Below are 12,120 nucleotides of genomic sequence, written 5' to 3'. Positions count from 1 at the left end.
CACGTAGACTCACCCCAGCACTCACTCACACGCACGTAGACTCGCCCAGCACTCGCTCGGACACATGTACTCGCCCAACACTCTCACGCACGTAGACTCACCCCAGCACTCGCTCGCACGTAGACTCACCCAACACTCGCACCTAGACTCGCCCAACACTCTCACGCACGTAGACTCACCCAACACTCGCCCAACACTCTCACGCACGTAGACTCACCCCAGCACTTGCTCGCACACATGTACTCACCCAACACTCGCTCGCACGCACGTACTCAGCGAAAACACGCTCGCATGCACGTAGACGCACCCAACACTCACACGCACGTAGACTCACCCAACACTCGCTCACACGCACGTAGACTCACCCAACACACTCGCTCGCACGCACGAAGACTCACCCCAGCACTCACTCGCACGCACGTAGACTCACCCAACACTCGCTCGCACGCACGTAGACTCACCCAACACTCGCACGCACGTGGGCCTGAGTGGCAATCTAACTCACTGGAGTGAGCAAGCGAGGATTGTGTTGAATGGATCACGTGGCCAAGCATTCCCATATTACCTGGTCCTGTTCCATGACCTCCTGCCAGTGTGGCTGCTGCAGACAGGAAGCCTTCAACATTTCACATGCACCTAGCCTGGCACAAGTGCGACGCGGGCATGACTTGTGGAAAATAGCAGTTGTGAGGTGGTGCAATGGTTAGCAAACTGCTGTGAACCTGGCCGACTTCTATTCCCAGCCAGTGTGTCATCGGCTTACCCCTAGTTCGACTCAGTCTTGAACAGGTACCCAGTGTGTGAACATCAGCACTGGAGAGACAAAGGCGGCCAGGCGTGGTGCTGGCCACAACACCCCATCGAGCGGCATTGTCCTTAAATACTCAAGCACTGGCCCTACAGTTCATGGAGGCTATATGGGGGGGGGGGGGGGGGCGGGGTGGATGTTGCCACATGTCCAGGTCAAACGTGAACATCCAGACAATCCCAGCTGATGCTAATGACACATACAAAAAAGGCACGTAGCCAACACAACCGGTGGTGGACGACGTTCCACGGATGTCCGGGTCAAACCCACGTGCGAGGTCAAAACTGGACGTCCGTGGAACGTCCACCGCTGGTTCTACTGGGCTATGCCCAGTAGAGGAGCACCTATTCCTCAATGCTCATGTGAGCTGGAGGCCCCACTTTTGACTTTTGGCCACGAGAAGGGATTGCGTGATCACTCGAGAGAGGCGACCGCGTGGGAGATGTTGGGAGGAATTGCCGTTCCGAATCTCGCGTCCACCTCCTTCAGATTGCACAGAAGTCCACGGTTAGCCGGTGTGGCTACTGCAGAGACACCGGCGGGTAACGTCGCGCGATTGCCGTGCGCCGCAGGGAGCTGTGGCGAGCGATTAACGACGGTGCGAGGACTCCGCTTCCGCGCGACGCAGACCACCCACGTGGGAGCCTGGATCCTCCTCCTCCGACGACAACGACAAGGCAATAGATCAATGCGAGCGATTCTCATGTGCGAGGCGGTTTCTCCAATGTTCCACCCAGTTTGTTGGGATGCCCTGGACGACGATGCTGTTTTGGGCACCTCCACCTTGTTGCGCAGCCATCGCTTTCTTAATGCGGTCACGGGTGGTGGTAACCTCTCCTGGTTCCAGGCATATGCTGAACTTCTTTCGCACCGTACGTAGCCAACCGTGCTCATTGGAGGTGTGGGGGAAGAACTAAACCATTTACTTTCCTACTTTGCCCCCCCCCCCCCCCGCCGCCCTCCTTAGTTCACGTTCAATGCACTGGCCATGAAAATGTTTCTTGTCAGGAGAGTTTGTTGCTTAGAACCCGAATGAATCTCCCGTCCAGCCTGAACTAGAACGTTCATGTCACCCGTCTTGCAGGTGGTGATCAGACATCCTGCTTGGTGCAATGGCAGCGTCACGTCGGAGTGGCCACGTGTCATCCCCCCCCCCACATCTGAGTGAAGACTGCCGAGACTTGTTGCCACAGCGAGGCTGCCTTGTTGTCGCGTGAACGCGGTTTTCCTGAGCACGCTTCCGCGCCATGTGTACACCACACCAGCCCAGGTAAACGTGGAGTCCAACTGCTGACGGGAGTTGGAGGCCCGGCCAGTTAGAACGTCGCCAGCCACTGTCCGCCCATACCCTGCGCACGCCACGTGAACTCAAGACGCACGACACAGTGACAGCTTAAATGAAACCTATTTATTTTGCCGAATGTCCACAAGTTTTGAAAAAAAAAATCAAATCAACAACTCACCGAGTCTGTTCATTTACATTCGGAAAGGCGCGAGCTCAAAGCAGCCAAGGTCGCCGAGGCCCGGTCACTCTTGGGGAGGGGGGTGGGGGGGGAGCTGGCTCCCGAGCAGCGTCAGGAGCCTCTCGCTCCAGTACGGAGCCAGACCCCCAAGCCTCGCGAACGCACCATCCCTGGCTCGTGGTAGGGACAGCACTGGGTGGACGCTCCTGCCAATCACGGGGGGCTAAAAAGCCCAGGGAGGCGGACGGGCCACAGAGCACCCCCCTCCTTCCCCCCTCCTTCCCCTCCCGTCAGCTACAAATTACAACGCAAATCCATACCAAAAGGAAGACGGCCCCGTGACACGGCCTGTCACACACCGGGTCCCTTTGCCTCAGGGATTCCCATTTCTCGCTCGATATTTTCCAGGCAACTGGGGTTAGGTGGCACTTGAGCCAGTCGTAGCCACGGCCGTAGTGAAGAGGTGCACGGGCAGCCGCCTACCCGGACAGAGCCCCGGCCGAGATTAAATTAAAGCCCCCACACGCTCGCCCCCTTCCCCACCACCCCCCTCCTTTGATTAAACAACTCGGAAGGGCCCTTGACTGGACATTGCCGGCCGAGAGTCAGATTCGCACCCTTGGCCTGTCCCTGCGAGACTCCCCAAGACTACCGCTCTCCCCCCCCCGCCACGCAAAAACCCAACACGCGAAGCGCTAACGGTAACGCGGCCGCCGGTGACGAGTGCCGGAGCAACACAAGCGGTAGCCGCGGGCGTGAGAATTAACGACGGCATCTGTTTTGCTAACGGCGGTGCACCTCGACGAAGAGACATTTATACAGATAAAGAAATCAGACCAGCACACAAAACGTCATGTGCACGTAACCCGTGTTTTTTCTCTTCATTACAACGGGTACCAACCAGCGTCGCAGAGGTACACGGTGTGTGTGTGTGTCGTGCACTCCGCGTGTGGGTGTGACGCGCACGGTGCCTTGTGCGTGCTGTGGCGAGCCCTAAGTTTACGGAATAGTTAGTGCTCAGTGTGGTGTGATGTGGTCATTTGCATGGTGCAACTGTGGGCTGTGCTCAGTGTGGTTTAGCGGTGTGGTGTGCTCTGTGTGTGGTTCGCTCAGTGTGGTGTAGCGGTGTGTGCGCTCGGTGTGGTGTAGTGTTGTGTGCAAGGTATGGAGCGGTGCGCCGTGTGTGGCCTTCCCAGTGCGGTGTCGCTGCGTGGCCTAGCGTGGTCTAGCGTGCTCAATGCGGCAGCGTGCAACTGGCCGCTCACATGCGACGCGTCTCGTGCCTCTGCCAGTGCCGGGTGGTTTCGTATCCCGTGGGTGCGTCGGATCGCACGCACGGCTCTCTCTCCGTGTTACCGGGAGCTGGGTGTGCCGTGGGGGAGTGTGCCGCACTGGAGGGGAGTTGGGGGGGGGAGGAGGGGTGTGCCGCTGGCTGTGCTGTCAGGACGTGGCCTGGGCGGCCGATTTGCGCATTGACTCGAGAGCCTTCTCCCTCAGGGCGCGCTCCAGGTCGTCGAGCCCTCCTGAGTCGTGCTGCCCCCGCCCAGCCTGGACAGCCCAGACAGACTTACACTCACACACCCGCACCCACACCCACACCCACCCGCACCCACACGCACCCACACGCACCCACACGCACCCACACGCACCCACACGCACCCACACCCACCCACACGCACTCTCTCACACACCGGCACTCATGCACACTCTACACCCATACATACACCCACATGCTCACACACTTTCGCTCAATCACACTGGTACTCTCTCCGCAACAGCCACCATTCGTCGCTAAGTGGTGATGATGGCACCAAGGCGCTTGTGCAGGACGTGGCGCACTGAGGCCACGTGAAATGCTTTTTGTGCTAGTTTGTTGTCCTTCCCCCACACCTCCGATTAGCACGGTTGGCTAAGTAGGGTGTGCGAAAAAAGTTCAACATTCATACAAGTGTCGAACGCTCGCTGACAGGTCACGGGAAAGACCCAGGTGTTATTGGTTAGCTGCCTGAGACAGAGGGCTTAATGATTGTTAGCAGAGGATCTGTGACCCCGAAAGAAAAGCCGAGACCTTTTCATGGTATTATGGGGCTTAACCAATGTCGCTCAAGCAGACACACACACCTGCTCACAATTCGCACCGATCCAGACACACACACTCACCCGGGCACCTACACTCGCTAACATTCGCACTCATACACCCCCGCATACACTCACCCACCCACCCACACACAGACTCGGACACGATCACACTCGGTCATCCGTACAGAGGCATCTGCCTGCTCAGAGAAACTTGGTTCAGCTCGAGCAACATCAAATACCTCACCCAGCCGCACACGACAGACCCATAATAAGCACCACACACACAATCATATACCACTTGCCCATGACTGAGGCCATCACATATCCATCTCCATTAACCTTAACAAGCTTAAAATATTTTTATATAATTTTTTTTGTCTTTTCCCTCGGTCGTGTCCCCATCGTGCTATCGGTGTCATATCAAGCGACAAAGAATCATTTTGGAAATGGCGCAGAGCAGTGCGACCCACTCATGTTAGAGAACGGCCCACGGAAGTGGACGTCACAGAGCTACCTCCGAGGTCCCTTCAAAGTGACCGCTGGTCTAGACAGTAGGGGGAAGCACTTTCCCACTCGCCCTGCTATCTCAAGAGTAATGTTCCAAACGATATTTTGAATTCTCCGAGCAGGAATGTTGCCCACCAACTGACTGCGCTTTGAGAACGTGGCTTAATAAAGAGCCGTGGCGGGTTCAGCGCTCCGACCTCGGAAATCACCCCGGCCTCCTCTCGAGAGGAAGTTCAGAGCTCGTCGCTGTGGGACAGCACCGATGACCGGGACACCCAGAGCCGGGACACCGAGAGCCGGGACACCGCCTGCACAACGTAGAAGCAGCAGCACCAGCTGGCTCTGCTAGGTGCTCGGTGCCACCAATCTCATGAGCGAGAGCGGGCACAGATGGTGGCTGCAGGGGGGTATCTATCGAGTGTGCAGGCGGTGCAACTGCCGCCGGGGCCCACGGGCTGGAGGGGTTACGAAGAGGGTGGAGTGGCAAATTGGACTGCGTTGGGGAGGCCCATTGCATTCCTTGCACCAGGACCCAAGGTCACCACTCGAACCCCACTGCCAAAGACATTTTTTATATTCCCACAACCCTATTCACAATCACCGATATATATAAAAAAAAATCTAAACCAGAGCTATTGATTGCAGGCCGCAGACTGCGTCCTGCCCTCGGCACCAAGGCGCCTAAACGCCAGGGCTAGGGGGAACCTTCGGCCTTCCCCCGGGGGCCGGACACGAAGCCGTCACTTTATTTCACATGGCCTGCGGAGGGCCCACGGGCAACATTAAAATCGGTCACTGCGAGGGCGTTGGCCACACTCACCGGGTACCGGAGAGGGGGGGGGGGGGGAATTTTCGACTGTGGCAAAAACAAAAAAACCGCCACGTTTAGCAGTGTCGAAGGCGCCGCGCTCAAAGTCACTTAGGTCAAGAGGCCCTTTGCGGTGACAGAAGTGACTGCGCCGTGAGCGTGTTGATGCGACTATACCGCCCCCCCCCACCCACCACCCGACCAGAACAACGGTACCAATCGGAAAGTCCTATCCGGCCCTCGGTAAGGAAGAGAGGCTCCCCCCCCCCCCCTGCCCTGCTCGCCACAGGCGCACGGCCGCCACCCCGGGTTCAATGAGAACAAAGCGGCGTTCGTTTCACCCGGCGTGGCGACCGCGCACGCACACACACAAACACACCACACGTAAGCCGCACGCGGGGTCACTCAGCGCCCTGGCTGACCCTGCGTGCGAGGGGTTAGGTCGAGGCTAGGGGGGGCACCTCGGGGGCCAGGTCGCCGCGCTCCTTGCGATGCTTCTTGTGTTTGCGGTGCTTCTTCTCCTTCTTGTGCTGCTTCTTCTCCTTTCTCTTTTTCTTCTTCTTGGACTCGCCGTCCGACACCTGCCCCACACCGCGGCCACAAGGCTCAGTTTAGTCGAGCGACGAGCAATGCGCGCACAAGCGCACGTGTATCGATGTCGCAGGGCAAGGTTTAAAAACAAAAACGCGTCGACGTTGGTCGGCTGTACGGCGCGTGGCAGGGAGAGCGCACGCGTGCACGTACCACGACATCACATGCACGCAAAGACATAGATCCCACATGCACCCTTAACGGACTGTTGTTAACGAGCGCCTCTAAAGGCCGGGACGGCACACGAGGGGGTGAGCGGCCAGCACCACGCCGTTATCTCCCCAGTGGTGAATTTACACGCCGCACCGGGTACTCCTTTGAGGCCGAGTCGACCTCGGGGAGACCCGGGACCGGTTCAGATTATCGTCACTGGTGTTGGCCGTGAGCGGGAATCGAACTCGGGTGGGTCAGGTTCATAGTGCAGCGCGCTATCGCCTATGCTACCGCTTGCCACAAAGCCAAAGATCCCCTAATACAGCCTTAACAGACTGTTGGGGCAAGTACTGTCAAGCGAGTAGCACCTATTGAAGGCCGGCACTGCACACGAGGGGGCTGGGTGGCCAACACCACTCCCGGCCGCCTTTGTCTCCCCAGTAGCGATGTTGACACACCACACCAGGTACTCAATTTTAGCTGAGTCGACCTAGGCGAAGGCCCCACACACACTCACACTCGCTCTCACAGGCATCCACAAACCTGGTCAGGGGATGCGCTGTGGGAGTCGTCATGGTCCACGTGGGGAGGGGACGCCAAGGCGTGGGGGGGGGCCCGGGCGGTTGCGGGGGGCTCGCTGCCCGAGCGCGAGTGAGAGGGGGAGCGCGAGGCGGAGTGAGACGCAGAGCGCTCCGCCGGCCGCTTCACCCCCACGCGCGGCGGCTCACCGCCGCCGCCGCTGCCGCTGCCGTGACACAGATGAGCAAAGCGTGAGCACAGCCATCGCCACGGAGACTCGGAGACACGCCCTAACCCTACTCCTGACGACAACGCTAACAACACCTCCCCCAACACACGACCCTGGCCTGCTACTCTAACCCTGCCCCCACCACTCTAACCCCTACCCCAAACTCTAACGCTACCACACCAACTCGATGCCGAACTAACCCGACCTCAAACATCGGAATCCCTACCGCACATCCAAGTTGCGCCGGTTACCGGGCCAGCACAGTACCGGTGGTTTATCCCCGGCAGTTTTACCAAGCAGAGCCGGGGGCAACTCAAAACACGGCGTGGCGGCGTCACGGGAAGCAACGCGGCGCCTGCTGACCCGCTGCGCGCTGGCACCGACTCGGCACGGCTCGGTCACGCCGGCGGCGAGCGGCGCCCCGGCCGGCGCGGCGCTCACCGCGTGTCCGGTGGGGCGGGCGCCGGCGCCGCTCGCCGCTCCTCCGCCGGCTTCTCCCCGTCCAGGGGAGGGGCCGCCGGGCGGGCGTCCCAGCGGGCGCGGGTCTTCGCGGGGGGGGGCGCGGGCGGAGGGGAGGAGCCCCCCCTGTCGGCGGACCCCCTCTCCGGCCCCGGCGACGGGGACCCCCGGTCCCTGCGTCGCGGGGGCGGGGGGGGGCTCGCGGAGGCGGGGCGGCGCGGGAGGGGCCTGGGGGAGGGGGACCTCGCTGGCACCCCCTTCTTCTTCGCTTGGGGCGGGGGGCTCGGGGGAGGGGAGGGGGACCCGGAGAGGGAGGCCTCGCGCTGCGAGGGAGGGGCGGGGGGGGACGCCCCGCGCCTCGCCGCGGGGGGCGAGGCGGACCCCTGCCGCCGCTTGATGCGCTGGGGGGGCACGGGGGAGGGGGAGGGGGAGGCGCGGCGCTTGGCTCTGGGGGGGGGCGGCGGCGAAGGGGTGCGGGAGGGGGCGCGGCGGCGGGGGGGCGGCGGGGGGGACCCGGAGGAGCGGCGCTTGGGCCGAGGGGGGGGCGGGGAGGAGGGAGAGGGGCGGCGGCGCACGGCGGGGGAGCGGTGACGGTGGCCGGGAGATGGGGACCTGCGGAGGTAGAGAGACGCGGTTCAGTACGGGGGAGATGGTCTTGCACAACACACAACAGCACAGCAGAGACACATGTACAACACACAACAGCACAGCAGAGACACATGTACAACACAACAGCACAGCAGAGACACAAGCACAACTCACAACAGCACAGCAGAGACACATGTACAACACAACAGCACAGCAGAGACACAAGCACAACTCACAACAGCACAGCAGAGACACAAGCACAACTCACAACAGCACAGCAGAGACACATGCACAACACACAACAGCACAGCAGAGACACATGCACAACACACAACAGCACAGCAGAGACACGTGCACAACACACAACAGCACAGCAGAGACACATGTACAACACAACAGCACAGCAGAGACACAAGCACAACTCACAACAGCACAGCAGAGACACATGTACAACACAACAGCACAGCAGAGACACAAGCACAACTCACAACAGCACAGCAGAGACACATGCACAACACACAACAGCACAGCAGAGACACAAGCACAACTCACAACAGCACAGCAGAGACACAAGCACAACTCATAACAGCACAGCAGAGACACATGCACAACACACAACAGCACAGCAGAGACACATGCACAACTCACAACAGCACAGCAGAGACAGAAGCACAACACACAACAGCACAGCAGAGACACATGTACAACACACAACAGCACAGCAGAGACACATGCACAACCCACAACAGCACAGCAGAGACAGAAGCACAACTCACAACAGCACAGCAGAGACACATGTACAACTCACAACAGCACAGCAGAGACGCATGCACAACACACAACAGCACAGCAGAGACACATGCACAACTCACAACAGCACAGCAGACAGAAGCACAACTCACAACAGCACGGCAGAGACACATGCACAACACACAACAGCACAGCAGAGACACATGCACAACACACAACAGCACGGCAGAGACGGCCGTACGACACGGAGGAGGGCTCGGGGGGGGGGGGCCGGAGGGAGCGGTGCGCGACCTGCGGTGGGCGTGCGGCGACGGGGTGCGACGACGGCGAGGGGAGGGCGAGCGTCGGCGACGTCCGGGGGAGCCGCTGCGGCGCCGCCTGAGCGAACAACAGCACCACGTTACACACGCACAGATCCCTCCCCCCCGCGTAGCCTCACCAGACGGTTTGGCAAAGTGCCGTTAGCGAGCACCTATTTAGGCCGGCAAGGCGCACAAGAGGTTTGTGTGGCCGGCACCATTCCCGGCTGCCTTTGTCTCCCAGTGGAGATGTTTACACACGACGCTAGGGACTCATTTAGGGCTAAGTTGACCTTAGGGAGCGCCCAGGACCTGTCCAGATATCACTGGCCACCGATGTTTGAAAGTCGCCAGGAAACAAACCCAGGTCGCCGAGTTTGCAGGACACTGTTGCTAACCTCTATACGGAGGTACTCCTCCATAACCACGCTCACTACGTCACTACCTGCGAGCAAGTCTTCAAAAATGTTCCCGACACCATCGGACATTTGAAGCCAAGCAGCAGTGAGCCTGGTTAGCGGATGGGTGGTCACCAGAGCTTGCCTGGGGGTTTTAGGACGTGGGGCTGCCAGCTGAGTCGATCGCACGGCCATGCCGAGCGCAACCCCCTCGTTTGCAACGGCCTTCATCAGGCCTCTTGGTTTCCTCCATCTTGACAAAAGACTCATTAACGAATTTGGCCAAACATCCCGGCGTAACTTTACACTCTTCCAAAAGCCCCCCTGGGACTCGGCGAGGCTTTTAATTGCCATAGGCACTGCATCGCACAACGGGGGGAGGGGGCTAGGAGGGGGACCTCGGCGCCATCTCGTCAGGCTCCCGCCCGTGACCGTGGGCGCTAGGCCGGGCGTAGAGCGTGCGGGTGTGCGCTGGGCGATGTCCCACCTTGGTGGGTGCGGTGGGGGGTGGGCTTCCACCGGTGGCGCCCTGGCAGCGTGAAAACGACACAAACGCACGCGCACCACGGCTTTACCCATCGGCACACACAGTCCCGAGAGCCAGCGTCGGTCACCACCGCCTGCTACACAGCGCTACCTCCACCACCGCCTCCTACACAGCGCTACCTCCACCACCGCCTGCCACACAGCGCTACCTCCACCACCACCGCCTGCTACACAGCGCTACCTCCACCACCACCACCTGCTACACAGCGCTACCTCCACCACCACCGCCTCCTACACAGCGCTACCTCCACCACCACCTGCTACACAGCGCTACCTCCTCCACCACCGCCTCCTACACAGCGCTACCTCCACCACCGCCTCCTACACAGCGCTACCTCCACCACCACCGCCTGCTACACAGCGCTACCTCCACCACCGCCTCCTACACAGCGCTACCTCCACCACCACCGCCTCCTACACAGCGCTACCTCCACCACCACCGCCTCCTACACAGCGCTACCTCCACCACCGCCTGCTACACAGCGCTACCTCCGCCACCACCGCCTGCTACACAGCGCTACCTCCACCACCTTGCCTGCTTCACAGCGCTACCTCCACCACCACTGCATGCTACAGTGTGCTACCACCACCGCCTCCTACACAGCGCTACCTCCACCACCACCGCCTGCCACACAGCGCTACCTCCACCACCTTGCCTGCTACACAGCGCTACCTCCACCACCGCCTGCTACACAGCGCTACCTCCACCACCACCACCTGCTTCACAGCGCTACCTCCACCACCACCGCCTGTTCCACAGCGCTACCTCCACCACCACCGCCTGCTACACAGCGCTACCTCCACCACCACCGCCTGCTACACAGCGCTACCTCCACCACCGCCTCCTACACAGCGCTACCTCCACCACCACCGGCTCCTACACAGCGCTACCTCCACCACCACTGGCTCCTACACAGCGCTACCTCCACCACCACCGCCTGCTACACAGCGCTACCTCCACCACCTTGCCTGCTACACAGCGCTACCTCCACCACCACCGCCTGCTACACAGCGCTACCTCCACCACCACCTTGCCTGCTACACAGCGCTACCTCCACCACCACCGCCTGCTTCACAGCGCTACTTCCAACACCACCGCCTGCTTCACAGCGCTACCTCCACCACCGCATGCTACACTGTGCTACCCGCGCAGCTCTCACGCTGCCATGAATTTCACGGTACTTATCCCCCACCTGGTTGTTCAATTGGAGCTCCCATATTCTTTGGTTCTTCCGGTAAAGTCGGAGCTCCCAGTCAACCTTTGCTCAGCAGGTCGCTCATTCTCCTCTGCTGCCCCATTGTCTGGAACTCCTTTGCCCCAGCCATTTGTGCTGTCAGCTCCCCGTCTCTGTTCAAGTTCAGGCTGCAAGAACTTCTTCTTCTCCTCTGCCTATAACTGGCTGCGTCGACTCATAGACTCAAGAGACCCATACTCAAGAGACCCATAGCCTCACAGAGACCCATAGACTCAAATATATACCTGCCTCTTTCTATAACAGAACTGTGCCGACTGTGTGGCGTTTTGAGATGCGGACACATTTAAAAGCTAATTAAATCCACTTTGTACTATATCACAGAATTTACTCCCTGCAGGCTTTAAAAGGATATATTTTTTTACATTAAGGATCAAATTCCTCTCTGCCCACGGGTAGATCCATGGCTCACCAACTCCCCCCCGTGTGTATCTCTGTGTCACTGTGTATCTGTTGCTGTGTGTTTGTCTCCGTGTCTGTCTCCTGGCACAAGCTCCATGGTAATGTCACCGCCACTTAGTGGAGAATGGCGGCTGTAAGTTGTGTCCGTGCCTGTATGCGTCTCCGTGTCTCGCTGTGTATAAGGGTGTATGTCTCAGTTCTCTGTGTGTCTGTATATTTGTGTCCGTGTGGATTACCTCCATATGTCTCTGTGTCTAAGTCTACGTGT

At 59.6% G+C, this 12,120-nt stretch overlaps 2 protein-coding genes across 9 annotated transcripts in view; one reads left to right on the top strand and one right to left on the bottom strand.

The window, feature by feature from the left end:
• Positions 1 to 4,187, top strand: part of C51H6orf118 (chromosome 51 C6orf118 homolog) — a 24,251-nt gene extending 20,064 nt beyond the window's left edge. The window contains exons 11-12 of the mRNA XM_032973495.2: positions 1,381 to 1,485; positions 1,893 to 4,187. Of these exons, the coding sequence (XP_032829386.1) occupies positions 1,381 to 1,485; positions 1,893 to 1,899 (112 nt within the window). The 3' untranslated portion in view covers positions 1,900 to 4,187. The remainder of the gene's footprint in view (positions 1 to 1,380; positions 1,486 to 1,892) is intronic.
• LOC116953339 (uncharacterized) overlaps positions 2,202 to 12,120 on the bottom strand; it is a 26,050-nt gene continuing 16,131 nt past the window's right edge. For 6 of the 8 annotated variants that reach the window (XM_032973453.2, XM_076074918.1, XM_076074922.1 and 3 more), the window contains 6 exons: positions 10,139 to 10,180; positions 9,246 to 9,332; positions 7,599 to 8,228; positions 6,953 to 7,154; positions 6,127 to 6,246; positions 2,202 to 3,819 (listed from right to left, as the gene is read on the bottom strand). In XM_032973453.2, the coding sequence (XP_032829344.1) occupies positions 3,712 to 3,819; positions 6,127 to 6,246; positions 6,953 to 7,154; positions 7,599 to 8,228; positions 9,246 to 9,332; positions 10,139 to 10,180 (1,189 nt within the window). In that variant the 3' untranslated portion in view covers positions 2,202 to 3,711. The remainder of the gene's footprint in view (positions 3,820 to 6,126; positions 6,247 to 6,952; positions 7,155 to 7,598; positions 8,229 to 9,245; positions 9,333 to 10,138; positions 10,181 to 12,120) is intronic. The other 2 variants (XM_032973454.2, XM_076074921.1) reach the window with 2 other exon arrangements.

The sequence above is a fragment of the Petromyzon marinus genome, chromosome 51 (assembly GCF_048934315.1).
Source record: "Petromyzon marinus isolate PM22_M1 ecotype Great Lakes invasive population chromosome 51, UKy_Petmar_22M1.pri1.0, whole genome shotgun sequence".
Taxonomy (NCBI): domain Eukaryota; kingdom Metazoa; phylum Chordata; class Hyperoartia; order Petromyzontiformes; family Petromyzontidae; genus Petromyzon; species Petromyzon marinus.
The sequence above is the reverse complement of the archived record's forward strand: the minus strand, read 5'-3'. Positions and strand labels throughout refer to the sequence as shown.